This window comes from Gavialis gangeticus, unplaced genomic scaffold (genome assembly GCF_001723915.1).
Source record: "Gavialis gangeticus isolate Ggan-Ray unplaced genomic scaffold, GavGan_comp1, whole genome shotgun sequence".
Taxonomy (NCBI): Eukaryota; Metazoa; Chordata; order Crocodylia; family Gavialidae; genus Gavialis; species Gavialis gangeticus.
Window position 1 is genome coordinate 150,561,270 of NW_017729022.1, and position 19,383 is coordinate 150,580,652.

The following is a 19,383-nucleotide window of genomic DNA, read 5'->3' on the forward strand; positions in this document are numbered from 1 at the left end:
TGTGTGTGTGTGTGTGTGTGTGTGTGTGTGTGTGTGTGTGTGTGTGTGTGTGTGTGTGTGTGTGTGTGTGTGTGTGTGTTTGCTCTTACATTTTCAATAGAATAAGCTGCAGTTCCTTGAGGATCCAAATGATCCTTAAGATAAGACAACTGCCCCAAATACCAGGTGCCATGCCTGGTCCATTCTCATCAGCTGATTTTCCACTCTCCGAATAGACTAGGCCACATGTCCTAGCACTAAGGGACATATCCTTCCCTAAAGGTCTGGGAGCAGTTGTGAAACAGTCACTTTGGCCAGCTGTAGAAATGACCAACCCTTGTGACAAGTCTGCCAGAGAACAGTACACAGCCACTGAGCAGACATGGACTTTTATAGTGGCACTTCCTTTGAATTCAGTTCATGGCCTAGAATCTAAATCAACAGTTAGTGCCTATCAGACTTGGAATAATTAATGCTGAGTCCCAAAATGTAACAAACTCCTGATTGAACTAAACACCTGATATGTGGTCAGCATAATAAACAGCACAGTGTCTATATGCAAGGTCAGCATGTGTTCAGAACCTGTTTCTTTGGTGCAAGAAATTCTAATATTAAATCTGAACCTCTCAGAGCTGAACCTATTTGAAGTTAAAGAAACTTTCCCTTCCATTCTAAGTACATTCACTGTAGCAAAAGACAATTTATAGAGAACCTAGTACCTCTTGATTGCCACTTTACTCCTGATCCTCCATGCAATCTGTCTGGAGGCTGCCTCTGCATACAATTGGCTCAATACTCCACTGCCTTTTATCTTTTGTGGCCATTTAGACCTGTGTAAAATGAATACAAAATGCTGCCAAATCAATATGGTGTTGTCTTTGGCCTGGATATTAATGACTATTGAAGAGAATCAGGCCCACTATACACAGCATTGTAGGTTTGCCTTTCAACTGGGTTAAGTGATCACTTTGCTATAATTGTCTGGAAGAATTGTGCCTGATCCTTTTCACTAGAGGAAACTATGTAAGATCCAGTCTTCAAGGAATGACCTTTGCTTAAAAAATGTAGAATGACATGGATGCAATAGTGTAATTTTGAGAGGGAGTAAGGGGACACTAGCCCTGGGCACCAATTTGAAGGGAGCACCAGAGCTGCGTGTGTTGACTGAGCTTGTATAATAAGCAAGGTAGCCCCAGCAGTTGCTGCCATAGCCAGCCCAAGGATTTAAACACTCCTCCTTCCCTGCCCACATTGCCCCAGGCACCAAAATCTTAAGTAATGCTTCTACATGGATGAAGTAAAATTAACAAGCTCAGTTCTCTCTCTGATGAGCCCTATCAATGGCTGAAATCATGGAAGCTCTGAGCTTTTTGACCCATAAGATATCTCTGCAGCTCTTCCCATGTGTTATAAAATATTCATATGAGAAGCCATCTGGACTTACGGCTGCCAGTAGTAAGCTTCATTTATCAACAAAGAAGACATTCACATTTTCTTTTTTGTGCAGCAGCCAATTGGAGCAGGCTCAGTGTTCAAAATTATTCCAATCAGTGTTCCAGTTATTCCAGAGCCTTATTAGGTGTAAACAAAAGTGACTCCAGACATCAGTTTAGTCATCCCAATCTGCACTAATTGTGAAACTGGCCAGCTGAAGGTTTTGTTTCCCCGGGGGGCAGTGAGTTCAAATGAAGCTTATAAACTCCCACTGACTTTTTACTTTAAAAACTGTGATTTGGCTATTGGGACACAGAAGTAGTCATTTTCCCCCTTTCTCCTATTATGATATATGGAGATGTCACAAAGGACTCACGGGACATAAAGATGCCAGAATACTGTTATTCAATATAATAATGCTAATAGCATGCAGAGCAAAGTTTTGTAGCAAATGGGAGAGCTGTTCTCTTGCTGTGCAAAGAATAGGGATGTTGATAAGCCGTCACTTGGAAAGTAAGCACCCATAAGCTGGGGCAGGATCAGGTTCTGGTTCTTCATGCAAGCTGTGGAAAAAGCAAAATGGGTTACATTATGAGATTAGGCCATTTTTCCCAGTACATCTGACTTGTTCTTGTCATTTGCCATAACACGCCAGCCACGTGATTTATGCTTAGCTGAGGGGAATTCACACTAATACTCAGCACAGTCATAAAAGCACCAAAAGGAACAATCCAGCACAGCTAGGGATACATTAATGTACTTGAGTGCCTAACACCCTGTAACATTGACACATGAACCATAGGGCAGGTTCTCTCCCTTGTTCTCAAGAGGGCTCAAGGGCATTTGGCTATGTGCAATACTCCCCAGAGAACACTGTACCATCAACGGGATGTATCCAGCCTTCAAACATTGGGTAGAAATATTCACTGCTCTTTTCTAGAGCAACAACATGGTGGACATATTGTGCACCCCAAGGTCACTCTGGCTAGCCCAACTCAAGCATCTAGTCTACTTCTGCCTATATACCTAACTCTCTTCTGTCATCTAAGATCTATCTGCCATCCCATGGGAAGTTGCAGTGCATAGGCATCATTCCAAGAGCCTGAACATCCCAGTAGCATATGCACTGTCAGTCATTCTTATCATCACACTGACAGGTAAGTTTTTACTATACACATCTGCCAAACTTATTTTCCAACTGAGAAATATTCAAGTCACCAAGATATGCACTGCAGGACTTGGAGTGAGATTTTCTGGCAAGATCTGCTCAAATTCTTGTGCACTGTAAAGTTGTTCCAAAGCCTCCTGAAGGCTCAGGTCCAATATAGGAATGATTAGCATGTGCTAAATTGACTGGATGGTTCTTCATCAGAGACGTTGACCCTCCCAATCCTTTTTGTCAATGGTGGGCGGTCATAGGTGTTCAGTGTTCTGACAAATACAATCTCTCTCTTCCTTTTTGCACTCCGGTTTGCAAAGCTAAGTGTAATATACTTTTTAGACTCAGAGCTAGTTGTATTGCTATATCCGTACTGCTGCCTGTCCTGGTATTTTCTACAAACCTCTTTTCCTGTTTGATTTCTTCTGTGACTATTTAGATCCTGATGGCAACATACCTTTCAGCTATCACACTTACTACTTTTGCCATATCTTGGGTTTGGTTTTCTAAGCTTAACTCCAGAGAACACATTTCCAGGGAATTATTCTCCTCTGCTAAATCATTTTGTCCCCCTAGCCTGCAAGTTAGTCAGCTGTAAACACAAATCTGTATAACCTTTTCACATCTCATCTTACCTCGCTGAGTGCTGCCTGCTGACGCATCTGCTCCATCTTCTCCTCGTGCTGCCTTTGTTTCTCATTCTCCTTATGTTCATACTCAAGCCGGGTGAGTTCAAACTCCATCCGTCTCCTCTCCAGCTCTGATTCAACTGCTAAATCAAACCTGTTGTTTAACCACTCTGGTTCTTCTGAATTTACTACTATACGTGGCACCTGCTCTTTTATAATCTCCTCTTGTTTCTCTTCCTTCTTGTCCTCCTGCTTTTCCTCCTCTGCCTGCTCCAGAGATTTCTTTTCCTTCTTTTTCCTCTTCTCACACTGCAGCTGCTTTTCATTCATGTCCTTCAGGTATATCAGCATGGTCAGCTGAAGTTCTATCTTCATATTCCCGAACTCCGTTTCAGCAGTGGCTTCAGTTTTGCCACTGGGATTATTTTGGCTTTCCCTTCTGGGTAGTTTCTGCCAATGCGTCTCCTCCATGTTCTCTTCATGTTGCCATTGCTTTTCCTTCTCCTTGAGCATTTTCTGCTCATGCTGCCTCTGTCTTTCATTCTCCTCATAGATATATCTCAGCTTGCTCAGTTCAAACTCCATACGCATCTTCTCCAGTTCAATTTCAGTTATTGGATCTAATTTGTTACCAGGGTGCTCCACCTCCTGTGAACCTGCTGGTTTCAGTGGTGCCTGCTGACGCATCTGCTCCATCTTTTCCTTATGTTGCCGCTGCTTTTGATTCTCTAACTGTTGATATTTCAGCATAGTCAACTCAAAGTTAATCCGCATCTTCTCCAGCTCAGTATTGTTTCTTTCGACCTGTCTGAACTTTGCCAGCTCCTGCTCCTCTTGGGAGTTGCTCTTGCCCTCCTTGTGGATGATCTGTGGTTGTGAAAGACCATTTGTGACTTCTATCTGAGCACCGGTTTCTAGCTGTGATTCCTGATCCTTATTGGCTTGGGTTTCTGTAATGGTACGGGGAACACGTAGAATTGGTGGGGTATCTTCAGCAGGATCCTGATAGAGATTAGAGGAAATTCATTTCTAAGCAGTAATAAGGAAGAGTTACTTCCACTACACGTTTCTTGTTTTTGTTTGTTTTTGTTTTCTTTGATTTTTTTAACAACTTAATTGAGGTCAGTTGTTGAGGTCCTATTGTACAGATTGAGCCACCATTCAATATTATTGGCAAAGAATAGTTACACAAGGGGGAAAAGGCTATTATAACTGTATCCAATGGAATGATAAAAAGTTACAGAAATTGGAGCAGGAAAGATCTGATAGGCCATCCAATTTGTCACACCTTGTTAATAATAAAGGTTTACCCCCAGCAATGTCTTTTTTACTACTTCGTCTCCCCAACTTCTTAAGTAAGTAGTACTAAGACTAAGCCTCTCACCATTTTAACACAGGAAATCCCATTGTTACAACTGGAACCCAATATCCCACCCTAAGTAATTCATCTTCCACTTATACCTTTTGGTTATAAACCTGTACCTTACAGGTTAAATAATAAATATTTACCCTTTTCTCCATGAGTCAGTCCTGTAGTACTGCTGATTTTGTTTTTCTCTGACTTCTCTCTAGTTCATCAGTCTCTCTGCTATAATATTTATTTGTTTAGATATGTTGTCAAGCCCACACCTATCATTCTAGATTTTTGCATACAATTAAAGCATGAAACTATATGGCAATATAATCATTGGAATATATTAAATACTCTCCCTTACCACTTCTTAGACACTAATTCCTCTTCCTACAATTTACCAGCAGAAGGATAACAGTACCAATGCTAATAATACCCTCCCATGTTTTTCAATCCTTTTTCCAACTGGATGAAATAATAGGCCCATTGAAGTCAATTGCAAAATTGATATTGACTCTTAGGAGGTCAGGATTTCACTCAGTATCAATAGATAAATCATGTTAGTTTGATATGGTATTGTAAGCCACCCTAAGCCTTCTTTGGATAGGGCGGCATATAAAGGTAATGAATAAATAAAATAAACATGTATCAAACATATTATACAGGATTTCTTTTGCACAAAAATCATTGTGTTGGAAAGTACAATCCTTGTTCTCCTGCAGGAACTTATGATTTAAACCTGAAGGATTAAAAAAGAAAAGAATAACTACAAGTTTTACCATAGAAAACTAAGGCACAGGGCCTTGGAAATGAAATGAAGTTGTGCAACAATGGATCCACAAGCAGGAACCCGAGTTTCATGAGGCTCCCACTCCCTCCTGCAGGAAACTGAGATACCAGCTAAGAAACAGAGAGGAAGAATTCAAGCCCAAACCAAAGCCTCTGTGATGTCACAAGATTCCACACTCCGCTGCCCGGCCATTCTCCCCGATCCTTATAGCTAATGACCCTAGATGCTCTCACTGGCCTCATCATTGTCATGCTATATGGAGCCTGTGCGTGTGTATGTGTGAGAGAGAGAATATTAGAGCTAATTTGAAATTTCTAGTAATAGAAGACAATTATTCTGTGATAAATATACATGTACCACATTTCTTTTACCTCTTGTGTGCTGGTGGTGGAGTTCAGTGTGCATTAAACTGAGTAAAGGAGACTTTTTGTGTGCACGGTTTCTCACTGAGATTCCAAGCATTCTGGAGAGCATGGCCGTGGTTTCAGAAAGCACTGAATATGGTTCCCTGAGGAATACTAACATATGTTGGGGTTGCTAAGGGACAGCAGGATAATACCTGCTGTTTAAGTACATATAGGATGAGATTTGCCCTATGAAGTGAGCAAAGAAGAGATAGGGATGGAGTTAGCAAGTGGGAAAGAGCCTTCCTGTTGCAGCCCCTGTACATGAACCGTTATGCATGTGGCTACATTACAATGTATGCTCACTCACACTTGCTTGAGCAAGGAATGTCTAACTCTAATCATCTCTGTTGCATTTCCGTGTATGCAGCAAAGACTACATGCCTGCATCCGCACTGTTGATCCAGGTACACAAGATTGGTGCTAGGATATGTGGGGTAGTATCCCAGAATTCTTAGCACCAGAGTGGAACCTTTCCATTAGCTGGTACTGGACGCATCTGCATGTGATGCTACGTCGCCACAGCAATGTGCTGCGGCAACGTAGCATCCTCAGGCAAAAACCGTGATGCCGTAGCTACGTTGCCATAGCAACACACTCCTTCAGTATAGCGCATTGCTATGGCAATGTAGCAGCTGAGAATAACCGTGCGTGGCAGACAAGGTACAGTATGGGCTGTTATTGTGCCATCATTTAGTACTTCCTTTTGGGAATGCTAAATGATGGCACAGTAACAATTGTGTCCTAGGGGCACATATAGATGTGCCCACTGGGCGCTATCTCGTGGTGTATTGTGGGATAACTTGTCTTTCATTGCTTCAAGTGTAGAAGTGACCCTGGTTTAGCAGTGCAAGAGGGTCTTCCTGCTCTGGACATTTCTCACTGTCTACCAGCTGGCCAAAACTGGGGTCAATTAGATGAACTGCTCCTGACTTCAGGCCAGCTGTTTATGCTGTGGAGTAGGTACTCTGAGAGATGTGCAGTAGCATTTTGTAGCTTTCTGAAATGTGGAAGGGTGCTGAATGTGGAGGACAAAGACTATGGGCTAGATTTTATTCCACCTAATAGATACAAAAGCACACTTAGGTGCTAGGCATAATTAGAGATTCAACTGGCAAGGGACATAAATGGCAATAAAATGGGATTTTTCAAGTATGTACAAAAGTAAGAGGAAGACCAGAAAAATCATAGATATTTTACGGAATGTGGAAGGCAATCTAGTTGCAGATGATAGAGAGAAGGCTGAAGTATTTAATTCCTTTGTTTTACTTTAGTTTTCACAAATAGGGCCACCCAGCAGATGATGAGTGCAAAGATAAGGAAGAAAATAAATATTCTAGAATAGGGGAAGAACAGGTTAGGGATCACTTAGAGAGGCTAGATGCTTTTCAGTTGGCAGAGTTGGATGGGATATACCCAAAGGTACTGAAAGCATTGGCTGGGGTAATTTCAGAACAAGTGAGTATCATCACTGAGAATTTATGGAGGTCAGGTGAGGTCCTGGAAAAAGGCAAATACAGTGTTCATCTTTAAGAAAAGGAAGAAGGAGGATTTGGGGAATTATAGACTAGTTAGCCATACCTGGAAAGATCATGGAGCAGGTCCTGAAGAAGTCTATTGTAAAGAACAAGGCGATCTGGAACAGCCAGCAAGGGTTCAGCAAGAGCAAGTCATGCCTGACCAACCTAATTTTCTTCTGTGATAGGGTGACAGGTTCTATAGATGGAGGGAGAGCAGTGGATGTGATACCTGGGATTTAGCAAAATTTTTTACACTGTCTTTCACAACATCCTCATTAACAAATTAAAGAAATACAGACTAGAGGAAAGTACTGAAAGGTGAATAGGTAACTGTTTGGATTATCATGCTCAGTAAGTAGTCATCTATGGCTTTAGTTCAGAGTAGGTATCAAATGGGATTTTCCAGGGGTCTGTCCTGGATCCAGTATTGTTTAACAACTTCATTAATTATTTGGACAATGGGATTGAGGGAGTTTCAGACACTCTGGAAAGTAGGGCTAGGATTTAGAATGACCTTGCTAGACTGGAGAAATAGTCTGCAATCAATCAGATGAAATTCAACAAGGAGAAGTGCAAAGTTCTTCATTTCAGACAGAATAATTGCATGCACAAATACAGACTGGGGAATGACTGGATAAGCTGCAGAACTGCAAAGAAGAACCTGGGGTTATAAGTAGACAATAAGCTGAATATAACTCAATGGCATGCTCCTGTTGCAAAAAAAAAATTAAAATAAAGCCAACAGCATGCTGGGTTGTATTGACAGAAGGGTCATGTGCACTGGCAGGAGAGTCACTTGCAAATCAAGGGAATTGATTATTTCACTCAATTCAGCACTTACGAGGCCTCACCTGGAGTACTTGCCCAGTTTAGGGCCTCTCACTTCAAGAAAGATGTGGACAGAGTGAAAAGATTCCAGAAGTGAGCAACACAAAATATTAGAGGCCTGGGTAGCATGACTTAGGGGAAGAGACTGAAAGAACTAGAGTCTAGAGAAGAGAACAGTGAGAGAGGATGTAATAACAGTTTTCTGAAGGGCAAATATAGAGAGGATGGAGATAAACTATTTTCTGCAGTCATAGAGAACAGGAGGAGGAGCAATGGCTTCAAGTTGCAGTAAACAAAATTTAGGTTTGAGATTAGAACGAACTTTCTGACTTGGAAAGTGGTCAAGCATTGGAACAGGCCACCTCAAGACATTGTAGACTCTCTATCCCAAGAGCAAGTAAGACAGACACTTGACTTGGATGGATTTGTCAGAGATGATCCTGCCCAGGGGGATAGACTATATGAGCTTATGATCCCTTACAGCCCTACCTTCCTAATATTCTATGATCCTATGTCCATAGGGCAGGCTGAAAGTAAAATGGCACTTCAAAACCCATTTGGATGCCAATAGATGACAAATACCATCTATATGATTGTGGCCTGCCACTCCTTGCACAATGGCTGCAAGGATAAAGGCAAGTGTCTTGTGCTGGAGTGGACCCTAGGTATGGGTGGTTTGCTGAGGTAGTTCATATAACCAGGAAATGCAGCCATCAACATGGCACTGGCTCAAGGAAGATAAATGTACTAGAGATGCCATATGTGCCCACATCCTGGCCATGCAGGCTGATAATGGGGACTACGAAGAGGAGGATACAGTAATTTTTTAGTAGTAAATTATATTTGAGGAATTTTCTCTTGGTATTGGCTACAGGCTATTATCTTGATTTCTTCTGTTTGGCTTGGCCTCAGGAAGAGTCAAAATTGTATTTTCCAAGTAATTTTTTCTTTTCTGTTACATTAGTAAAAGCTGTTTTGCAAAAAATGTAGGTATTTGTTTCTCTGTAAGTTCCTTGAGAAGAGCTAGTGCTCTACAAAAAAAATAAAGTGTTTTTTTTTTTATCAAGCAAGGGTATCTCAGGGGACTCAAAGAAGCGGTGAAGGTAGAACAGCTGCCTGATGACATTTACCAAGTGTACCATAGTGTAAGTATAGCAGGTAAGCCTGAATTAATTACACTGCAGTGCAACAGAGAATGCACAGAAGGAAGAAAGAACCCCCCCAGTGCCTTCCCCTTTACCCCTCCCCCAAAACCCTTCTGCAAGCAAAGGAGCCTGTATTTGTTGCTGCAGTGCTCCTCGTGATCCTTCCCTCAGCACTTTGTCTAATATGTATTGTGTGAGGCTGTAGAAGAATAGAGTACGTGGGCCTTATTTGTCTGATACCTCTTCCCCCATATTGCCTAGTGTACTCCATGTATTTCCATACCCTGCCCAGACTGCAGGGTTTGATGCATTCTGAAGAGGCAGTGTGCCCTTGCTCTTGTACTAGCATTTGCACAAGGCCACAGCCATGCCTATATGTGCTAAGAGCTAGCAGTATGACCACAACTTATAACTGCAAGCCTTGAGCTCTGTTCAGCACAGGGATGCTTCCCAGGTCAACAGCTATCCAATGGGTGGTGGAGGAGGCAGTAAGGTTATTTGAGGGAAGCATCTGCTACACCTTCCTAAGGGCTGATGCAGTGGATATACTCCTGCTGGCATGGTGCAGCTGTGCATAGCTCCCTGCTTAGGGATGTCCTTAAAAGGCACAAGGTGGCAATAAATAAAACCCTGTTTTGTGCTGGTGCACACTGCTGCACCTTATTCCAGCTACCTCATAGCAAATTACACCTTTTGGAATCCTTTGCCCTGATCACACTCCTTTACTATCAAGGACCTCTCTAAATTTGGCCTTTGGCAGTGGAATCCAGCAAAAGATGCCTTGGCTGCTAAAGGAAATGTATTTTCACTGCAAATATGTGTTTGAGTACTTTTTAAAAAGTATTTTTAATCCAAAATGAAACACAGCCCCCATCCCCCTTTCCCAGCTCTCCTGAATATTACACACCATGCTGTGCATTTGCTACTTTGAAAAACAACAAAGGCAGCAAAGGAGGCAATGAAGGAAAGTGTTATTTTAGAATCTGAGGAGGGAACTTTAGAGCAATGGTAGCAATATATGGTGGAACTGCCCGCTAAATGTTAACTCCAACTCTGCTGGACAACCAACAGTAGGCCTGAAAAGATAAGAGAAAAGCAGAGCAAAAGAGATCAATACAGGAAGGAAAGAACAGCCTTCACTTTTAGGGCTATGGAAGGAAAAGGTGTTCACTTCCTCTCTGATTTGAATTTGGAGGCAAATATTAAGAAAAATCAAAGGCTGGTGCTGGGCACTCTAAATACTTCTTGAAGTGGGCGTTGGGGCTGCTTGATGCTCCAATGGATCTGGCTCCAAGTATCTGAGAGAGAGTGGGTGCACAAGACATGAATGGCTTGGCAAGAAGCTGATGAGAGATTTACGCTGTGTGTCAATGTAATATGTGCCTAGCAAAGAGGATCCCATGCCTTCCTCTTCCAGTAGCATCATTCAGCAAGAGCAAATTGATGTCCCCCATTGCACTAGAGTGCTTGGCCCCTCAGCAGAGATGAAAGTGCTTTCACAGCTCTTCTGTAAGTCTTATGGGAATATGTTTTTTAGGACAGCTGGAGAATGAATAAATGCAGTAAGCTTATTCAAGGAAGTGAGAAACTTAACTGCAAAACAGCTTAAACAATGCCACAACTAAATTCAATGTTTACTCAGAAGACATGCACTACATGTGTGAATGCAAGTTAGCTGCACACATGTGCTCGCTCAGATTCAGCCCATAAAATACCTATGGCCCGTAACAGTAACTCTGTAATCTGAGCATCAAGTAAGTGCTCAAAAGCAATGCCGAATGTTCTCACTCACAGAGGGAAATGTCATTGAATGCATTCCTGTATCAAGCATGGGTGCAGAGTATCTTAGATTTGAAAATCTAGCTGTAAACTGACACTGTACTTGATAAATGATGCATCTGGCTGATCTCGATAACTAAATAAGTCTTTCTTATCTATAACTTCTCCGCACATCACCTGCCAAGCAGATACTCATTGCCTCTGTGTAAATGATTACACAAGGTACTGGGCAATGGATAGTCAAGCCCACTATGTTTCTTTACATGGCATAAGCCATCATTGATAGGTACCATGCAGGTAGGTGCCTTATGAATTCCACTAAGAGTAGGCCAAGTCCAGAGGTGATAGGTTCTTTTCCCAGGTTACCTGCTGGGACCAAAAAGATATTTTACTTCACTAGGTACTGTAGGATCAGAGCACCTTGTAATCTTTAAGGCATCTATTTTTTACAGGGTCTCTGTGAAGTAAAGATGCACTGTCATCTGTGTTACACAGATGAGGAACTGAGACAAAAAAGACTAAGGGCCAGATCCAAAGAAAGACTTATGTCTCTGCAGTGGGATTTGGTTGATATCACATACCTAAGTAATAAATGATGACCAATAGATCTCTTGCCAATGGTTGCCTAACACCGGCCTATGCCACAAGACTCCTTCCTGTTTGACCAGCAAGTTGCCCAGGTCCCTGCACTTCTTCTGTACATTCCCAGAAATGCTCTGGTCTGAGCAGCTGTACACCTAGCTCCTGCCCTAGGCTCATTTAGATACAGAGGAGCCCAACTTGGAGGCCTGCCTAATACACATCACCACCATTAATTCAGCACGGAATGCAATAGCTCTGGCCAGCTTCAACAGGAATGGATGCATGGGGTCCCCACCAAGCTTAACATGTAGCTTGGTGGTTTGGACAATCTTCTGTAGGAGCTATGGGTTTGAATAACTTCAGGCTGAATAAGGCTTAGAAACCAAGTGTCCTGCAAGCTGTTTCCCTGTTCAGCATGTGGATTTTCAGAACTTCTGAGGTACCTAAATGTCCTGATGGGGAACTGGTATGAGGAACCAAGGTAACTCTGAGCTATGGATTCCAGGTGTCTTAAATATAGGCAGTATGCTGATAAAGCCCTTCTTTTGATCTGGCCCCAAGTGATTTGCCAAAGGTCTCCCAGGAATGTCCAAGACTGGGAAAGGATTGAACCTGAGCTTCCCAAGCCCCGGCTACTGCCCTAGTCACTGGACCTTTCCAAACCTAAGAGTTTATATCAGTGATAAAAAACAGGTCATGGAAAGATAAGTGACAGTTCAGACACTTAATGGCAGACAGAATGAGGTATGTTGTGGCAACAGTACAATTATGATATCAGCAGAGTATGGAATCGCATGACATCATTATGGTTGTTTGGAGAATGAATTTGATTTGGGTTTGAATAGCATGCATCTCTCTGATTTGAACAGGGGCAGCTGGTGTTGAGTTATCTGCATAGGGGACTTGCACAGAGTAGGCTACTACGTGTGACACCAATGTCTACCTTATTGTCCTCCTCTACTCTTGTACCCGAGCCAGCTATGGTATTCAATTTTCTTTATCATCTTCATCTTCTGTCATTGGGTTCAGGTAGTAACATATTTCAGGAGAGTTAGGAAAACACCTATGCTACCTATGTACTGGTAAATCCTCTTTTTAAGGTTATTGCTACCTTGGGCTCATGCTTCCTTTATAAAATGTCTAAATAAAAAGCGGGTTCTTATAGGAGGCAGATGGAACTGTCTCAGTTCAAATGCTAGTGCCATTCAGCTGAAAGGATGTTATTGATCAATGATTAGTGACAGACGGTGCCTTTGCCATCTCAGTTTGTCTATGTTAAGCAAAATGAGAAGATGTGCTATTCTAGGGTTGTAGGGTCAGTTGGGGTATACCCCCAGCAAATAAGAACTATCCTTCCCCGAGCTGAATAAAGCACACTTGCTAATCTATGCCCTCTGAAAGTGCAGCATATCACCCTCTCAGACCCTAGCTAGCTGTCCTGGTCACAAGTAGAGCAGGATGGGAGTCATATTTTCTACCTCATCTCTTCAGGTTATCTGGGTCTGATTTTCAAAGCTATTTAGGGAGCTAGGCATCTAGTAGGATTTTCAGTAGTGCCTTTTTGATTTCCATGGGAGTTAGACACCCACGTGCTTTTGAAAATCTGTCTGCATGTGGAGGTAACTAATCAATTGGAAATCAGTCACTTGGACACTTATGACTCATTTAATTCAGTCCCTGGAGCAGGGAGCTGGACCCAATGATCATTTGAGGTCCCTTTCAGCCCTAATGTCTATGAAATCTAAATCTATGCTTTTCACCAGTCTTTGCAGGACAGTGATGGAGATACTTTGACATCATCAGATGTCTCCCACTTTGAGACAGAATCTCTGCAAATTAAGGACCAGGAAACCCAAGCTGATGTGGAGCAGCTCAGTAATCTGGAGAGCTCAGAGTATTCCTCCCAAGTAGCGGGGGCAGAGTTAAGAGAAATGCAGACAGGCTTTGAACTTACTGTGCAGATATCCCCACTCAAAGACAACAAGAAGCAGCAAGAGCATGTGACGATGGTAAGTGGAAATTAACACTGAATTAAAGGTAAGGGCATCAAGGGAGAATTGTAGGCCAGCCAAGGGGCTCAGTTTTCAGAGGAAAATGGGGGTGTGAGATGCACACAATTATATCTCCCATAAGGTACCACAGCAACGCTGATGGTTACAAGTTAACATCTGATCTGAAATGAAATACTGCTTTTTGGTTCAGTGAACTATATGTTTTGATGTGGGTCAGCTGGATCCTAAAGGAAACACTTTGTTTCAGTTTTCCTGAGGGAAAGCTGCAGAAAATGTTCATTTCATAGAAATCCCATTTTCTGTCAAAAAAAAAAAAAATCAAAAAATTCCTGAACAGTTCAAAGAAAGACCTTCTCAACTTGCTGGTAGGTGTTGCAAAACTAATGAGTCAGTATTTTAGTGTTTCATTACCCCAATTTTTTAGCTCTATCAAAACCTATCAAGGCCTGATTAGGGCTCTTCTATCAACATAATCTCAATTTATACTTTCTCCGATCTGTGTCAGGATCTCCCCAGATATAACCCAGCATTGTCACATATACTAGATGATGTGACAAAGAGCCTGGATGGTAAGAGCCATGCAGTACATTTGGAGCCCAGGGCAAAGAGAGAAGGTGATACTTTGCAGCCAGAAGCATTCAGCAGTGAGGATGAGATGAACAATCTGGAGGAGCTGGAACAGCCGTGCACGGGGCAGGTCACGGCAGTTGATCTTGATTTGGAGAAGATCAGGTGGAACTCTGCAATGACCAGGCTGAAGTACGAATATGAAGATAATGAAAAGCAAAGGCAGCATGAGGAGAAAATGGAGCAGATACAGCAGCAGACAGCACAGAGATCAGTAAGCTGGGATGGAAAATGGGTTTGGGTATAACAGAGGGGGAAACAGGCAACAAACATTTAATGTTCCTATTTCCATACTTCCATAAGCCCTCTTTTCTTTGATTTTGCAAGAACACACTTATCTGTTTTTAAATTAGACATGAGATTAGCCACACTGCTCACACCACTGTTCATAGAAGAGCTGTTTCCCATTTAAGCACAAGGATAGCAATCACTGCAGTAAAACCAAAACTCAAGAATGAAGTTTATAGGGTAGAGTTATCCAGAGGATTATTTTCTAAATGATGATTATACCCATGTAACAGATCTTATGGATGGCTTGAATGGTTATTTGCCTCTACAACAGAGTTGGTCAAAGAGGTTATAGTGCTGGAATGGCTTCTGCTAAATTTCCTGAATTGCACATCATAAATATATCAGAGCCAAGAGCTGTGAAAAAAATGTTCCAGAGGATAAGCTACATCCCTTGCTAATTAGCTTTGTTGAAGTCCAAATATTTGTAATATTTGATTCATTGCTATTATATGTCTAGTCTGAAAAAGGCCAGTAGGGTTAGCAGATGTGTCATTTTCAGACATCAGATGAGTGAGTTCTTCATCACTCTTGCTTTCTTGGGCTTGATTCTTCTCTTACCTTGAATATTTTTATCCCTGATGCATGTAAGAGAAAAATCAGTGCCTGGATATGGGAAGAGGCACATGTATCCTTAGCTTTTCTTGTAGGCCTGGTATGGTGGGTTAGCACAAAGTAGATAGGCATATGTTTCATATTGTTTTATATTGTTATTTATGTATACTGCAGTAGCTTTTAGGAGCCTCTGTTGTGGATCAGGGCTGCATTATGCTAAGTGCTATACAAAGAAGGAGGTGTTAGTGTTGCCTATAGCACCCTTAGTTTAGAAATAAGTCATCTGGGTTAGATGGTATTTCACTTACACTGGTGGTAGGTAGCAGTGTAACACCAGTGAAACCAATGGAGTGAGACCAGTGTAAAAGAGATCAGAATCAGTCCCAGTGTAGATTTGGATAAGTGACTGGAGTTCCTCTGAGCTTGATCAAAAAAAGGCCCACTGCCAACTGCTTTATTAATTTACAGCCTAACAACTCCATCGGTTGGGCTGCATAACAGACCGTCGGAGATGAATGAGGCTCTCCAGAGAGATGAACTAATGCAAACTCAGACCTCCCTGGTGGCCAGATTTTACAAATGGAGGACTAGGTGCATGGTGGATCTAGGATTTTGAAAAAGGGGTTACAGATGGTTCAGTACTTCATCACATATAACAACATATTTATCTCCAGTTAAAGAGAAACTAGCTTTACTAATAATCTGGGAGCACTATTGCAAGGTGCATTGATTTGCTATATCATATATTAAATTAAAAAAATCCCACAAACTAAGGAAAAAAGAGTCAAAATATTCAAAATGATATTGTGTCATTAGCCCCATATTCATTATAGTTAAAAGTATGTTTCTTATTCAGATTCATAAAACAAAATCTAGCCTCCTTGAGGGTCCTGACAGTACCTTCAGTACTTCACTGTCAGTCATTTCAACACCTTGAGTTAATATTATCACATGAATTAAGGTTTTTAGCTACAGCTACAAACAGCCTGCAGGCCTATGAAATCGAAGAGAGGCATTACCAGGAATGGCTAACAGTCAGCAAAACAGCAGAAGAAAGGCAGTCCAAATAGTGAAATATCAAGACCATTAAAAAGGACAGAGGGCCGTTAGCACCTGTGCAATGGAGACAGAGTAGCAGGGATCAGAGAGATGATAATAAGCCACAGAGTCAACTGATTGTCTCAGCATTGCCTGAACAGAAATGTCACTGGTCCTCCCAGGCATTTAGTTTAAAAGTTTTGGTGGAGCAGGAAACAAAACTGGGTGCGGCTGCACCTCTACACACCTCCTGGATCTGCCTCTGATGAAGTGTACCGAGTAGAGGCATATGAATGGAGGGTAGGTGAACATGTAGGTGATTACGTATCTCTTTCTTTTCCACAGTTTATTCAAGGACTCCATGACCTACCCCGGCTGCAGAACCAGCATGCCTTGTTTTTATACTGCTTCATCTTTATACATGTCATTTACACAGTGAGGGAGCTGGCTTTCTATTTCATTATGAGGCATTACAGCTTCTGCTTTGCCATTGTGCTCTATTTCTTTTTCAAGAAGATTTTTCTGGATTACGTAAATAAGAAAAAATGTTCCTAAAGCAACAGCACATTCTCTACAGCTAAAGATGCTGATCTATCCCCATTTCTTTTTACTTTTTTTGCTTTGCAGCTCCGCTGTTCTTTCCTAACTACACTGAGTATTTCCACTATTGTTATATGAAAAAGGATGTAACTTGTGCAAGTGTAACCTATTCTCTTTCAAAAGTTGTTGCTGAATATCATACATTCCTTGCTCTCTTGTTAACATATTCAGCGTGATTCTGTCACATTCACCAATACTAATAAAATTATGTGTGATAAGAAAGCCATTTTGAATGTATCTTTCTGTTTATGCTTAGTTTCTTGGACATAGCTGCAAACCTTATATGTGCAAGGCTGTATGGATGGGGAACTACATGGCAACTTACTTTTGGTGTTTTGTTTTCAAGAGGATTCATTTGTTCCTGTCTACAGTATGCCACAGTCTTGAGTTTCATGCTCTTTTGAGAATGGGATAGGACATTTTCACTAACAAAAACTGTCATTCTCCTTGCAGTTGAGGTCTTATGAATGCTGAGGTCCCAGTACTAATAAGAAGGGTTTTAGGATATAATTCTAATAGAAAGGTCAGACACATCGAATCCACACAGAATATGGCTATGTCCCTTTCCCACTGCATCTGTCATATAGCATTTTTGCTATGTGCCTGGAAAAGGTAGAAGCTATATGCCATATAGAATATTAGCAATGAGCAAATAAAATCTCATTAGCACTTTATGTTAGAATTAGAGCATAAATCACCCACATGATTAGAATTAGAGCATAAATCACCTAGCCATATTGTAGTTATTATTCGGTGTCCTTGTTCTTCTCCCAGGTTACATTGTATACCTAATATGGAAACTAGGAGTGCCTGGGTTTCTCAAAGATGGTGTTCAAAAAACTGCCTGACTCGAAGGTTTAGCACAGTGATTGTCAACCAGAGTTTATGAGATGCTTATAAGGGTGCTGTAAGATGCCGCATAATATTAGCACTGGTAGGTGTGCAAATACCTATGCATAATTCACAAGACAAACCCAGAGATTTCAAATAGGAATCTATAGTGTCAAAAACAGTCTGACTTGGTGTGGTCTTCCTGAGTTCTTCACAGCAGAAGAATTATTTTATTATTTTTTCATAGTAAAAAATGAATGAAAGGTAAAAGCTGGCATTTTTTGAGGCATGCCTTGAGTCTTAAAAGGTTGAGAACCACTGGTCTAGCAATGATATGGGTATAATTTCACCTTACTTCAAATGTGTTTCTGATACGCTCTGTCCTGGTTAGGATGATATTCTGTGCACATTCAAATGGCAGAGTGCTTACAGAGACCATGACAGCTAGGGGAAGATTCTTTGCATCAGGGTCATAGATACAAAAGTATCTCAGAGCCATGTCTAGATATCAGGTAGTTTGCTCGTCAAATGCAGCATAAGTGGAGTTTGCCAAAGTCATCCTACAGCTAGATCCACATTTCCTATATTTTAGAAATAGTGTAAGATCAGAAGAGTATCCAAAAGGTTGTCTATTCACAGAAAACCTTATGATCTGTGGCATAATATTCCTGAAAAGAAGCTCAACAGGGCAGGTACACTGAGGTTGTGTGGTATAGATACAACCTACACATGGGTGTTTGTGTACATGGGCTAAATAAAGCAAAATTTTGTTTACAATTAAGAGTTTCACTTCTCCCAAGGTAAATGACTGTCAACTCATGCCGACTCCAGTAGAGTGACCTGTGCATGCTCACTGTGTATACTTTATGGTTCCTCTCAAATGTAGCAATTACTGATGTCTGAACTACATGGGCAAATGTTTGGAATACTTACTAGAATGGGGAAGGTGCTGCTTAAGATACCTCCTCCACTGAATGGATTCTGCATTGGCCAGGAGGAACCAGTTTTAGTCCAATACATGCTCAGTTTATCCAACTGGAATTTTATTACATTTCATGCAGGTGGGGTATCACACATGAACAATCCAGCCAACTGGTGAGCCTTGTGGACCAAGGCTGGCATTTCTATCAGTGTCAATATAGAGACACTGCGTGAAGTGTACCTGGAGACCTGTGTATATAGGTGTATCTGTCATAGTTAGAAGCTGATGGGAATAGATTGTTAAGACTGACAGTGGGATCTGAATGGCTGATAAAGATTATACTCTCCCAGTAAGATGTGAATTATAAGGCTCATATTTATTCACACAAACATGAATATAAAGCTTTAATGACCCCACTCTACTACTTAGGAGTGCCCATGGCTAAAAGTGTAATGGACCCAAAGGGGAAAAGATGGGATTTTCGGTGCTATTGAAAGATTATCTACAGATATACGCTTCTTATGACCCAGGACACTGAGAGGACAGGTAACACATGAGTCAAAGGTCCATGTGAGGTGTTGTAGCCTCAGGGAGTGTTTGATCATGGCATCATGATGACATCAATGAGATGCTTTACATAATCAGTTTAGTTGTGATTAAGGTTTGAACTGGTCGTTGGTAGCAGTGTGGGATCCTTGTGAAACTGAGGCTTCTGTCTGAGAAGCCAGTGTCACTGGTTTTGTTCCTTTCTCGTTGTCCCCAGTCCATGCCTAAATCTTGTGTGCTAAGAATTACACTAATGCTCTATTTTTCAGGCTTTCAGGCTTCCTCTGTAATCTGACTGAGAGCAAGAAGCCTCCCTTTTCTGTGTTAAGAATTTTGGGTCACATTCCTCACTCACTGAAGTAAT

The 19,383-nt window shown here is 41.5% G+C and overlaps 2 protein-coding genes across 2 annotated transcripts in view; one reads left to right on the forward strand and one right to left on the reverse strand.

The window, feature by feature from the left end:
- The window catches only part of LOC109296481 (golgin subfamily A member 6-like protein 22), a 6,580-nt gene extending 1,119 nt beyond the window's left edge, over positions 1-5,461 (reverse strand). The window contains exons 1-3 of the mRNA XM_019515891.1: positions 5,332-5,461; positions 3,208-4,203; positions 3,030-3,088 (exon numbers count right to left, since the gene is read on the reverse strand). Of these exons, the coding sequence (XP_019371436.1) occupies positions 3,030-3,088; positions 3,208-4,203; positions 5,332-5,334 (1,058 nt within the window). The 5' untranslated portion in view covers positions 5,335-5,461. The remainder of the gene's footprint in view (positions 1-3,029; positions 3,089-3,207; positions 4,204-5,331) is intronic.
- A 6,626-nt stretch (positions 5,462-12,087) lies between these two features.
- Positions 12,088-16,920, forward strand: LOC109297077. The gene is made up of 4 exons (XM_019516720.1): positions 12,088-12,583; positions 13,364-13,609; positions 14,118-14,453; positions 16,466-16,920. Exons 1-4 carry the CDS (start codon positions 12,536-12,538, stop codon positions 16,673-16,675), a joined length of 840 nt encoding a protein of 279 aa, XP_019372265.1. The 5' UTR covers positions 12,088-12,535; the 3' UTR covers positions 16,676-16,920.
- Positions 16,921-19,383: the final 2,463 nt, after the last annotated feature.

What these genes read in the sequence shown, in the direction of transcription:
- LOC109297077 (XM_019516720.1), top strand. Translation starts at nt 12,536, where the DNA reads ATGTCTACCTTATTGTCCTCCTCTACTCTTGTACCCGAGCCAGCTATG. An exon ending in AGCAAGAGCATGTGACGATG is followed by an intron (nt 13,610 to 14,117) that starts GTAAGTGGAAAT and finishes GATCTGTGTCAG; the next exon opens with GATCTCCCCAGATATAACCC. An exon ending in AGCAGACAGCACAGAGATCA is followed by an intron (nt 14,454 to 16,465) that starts GTAAGCTGGGAT and finishes TCTTTTCCACAG; the next exon opens with TTTATTCAAGGACTCCATGA.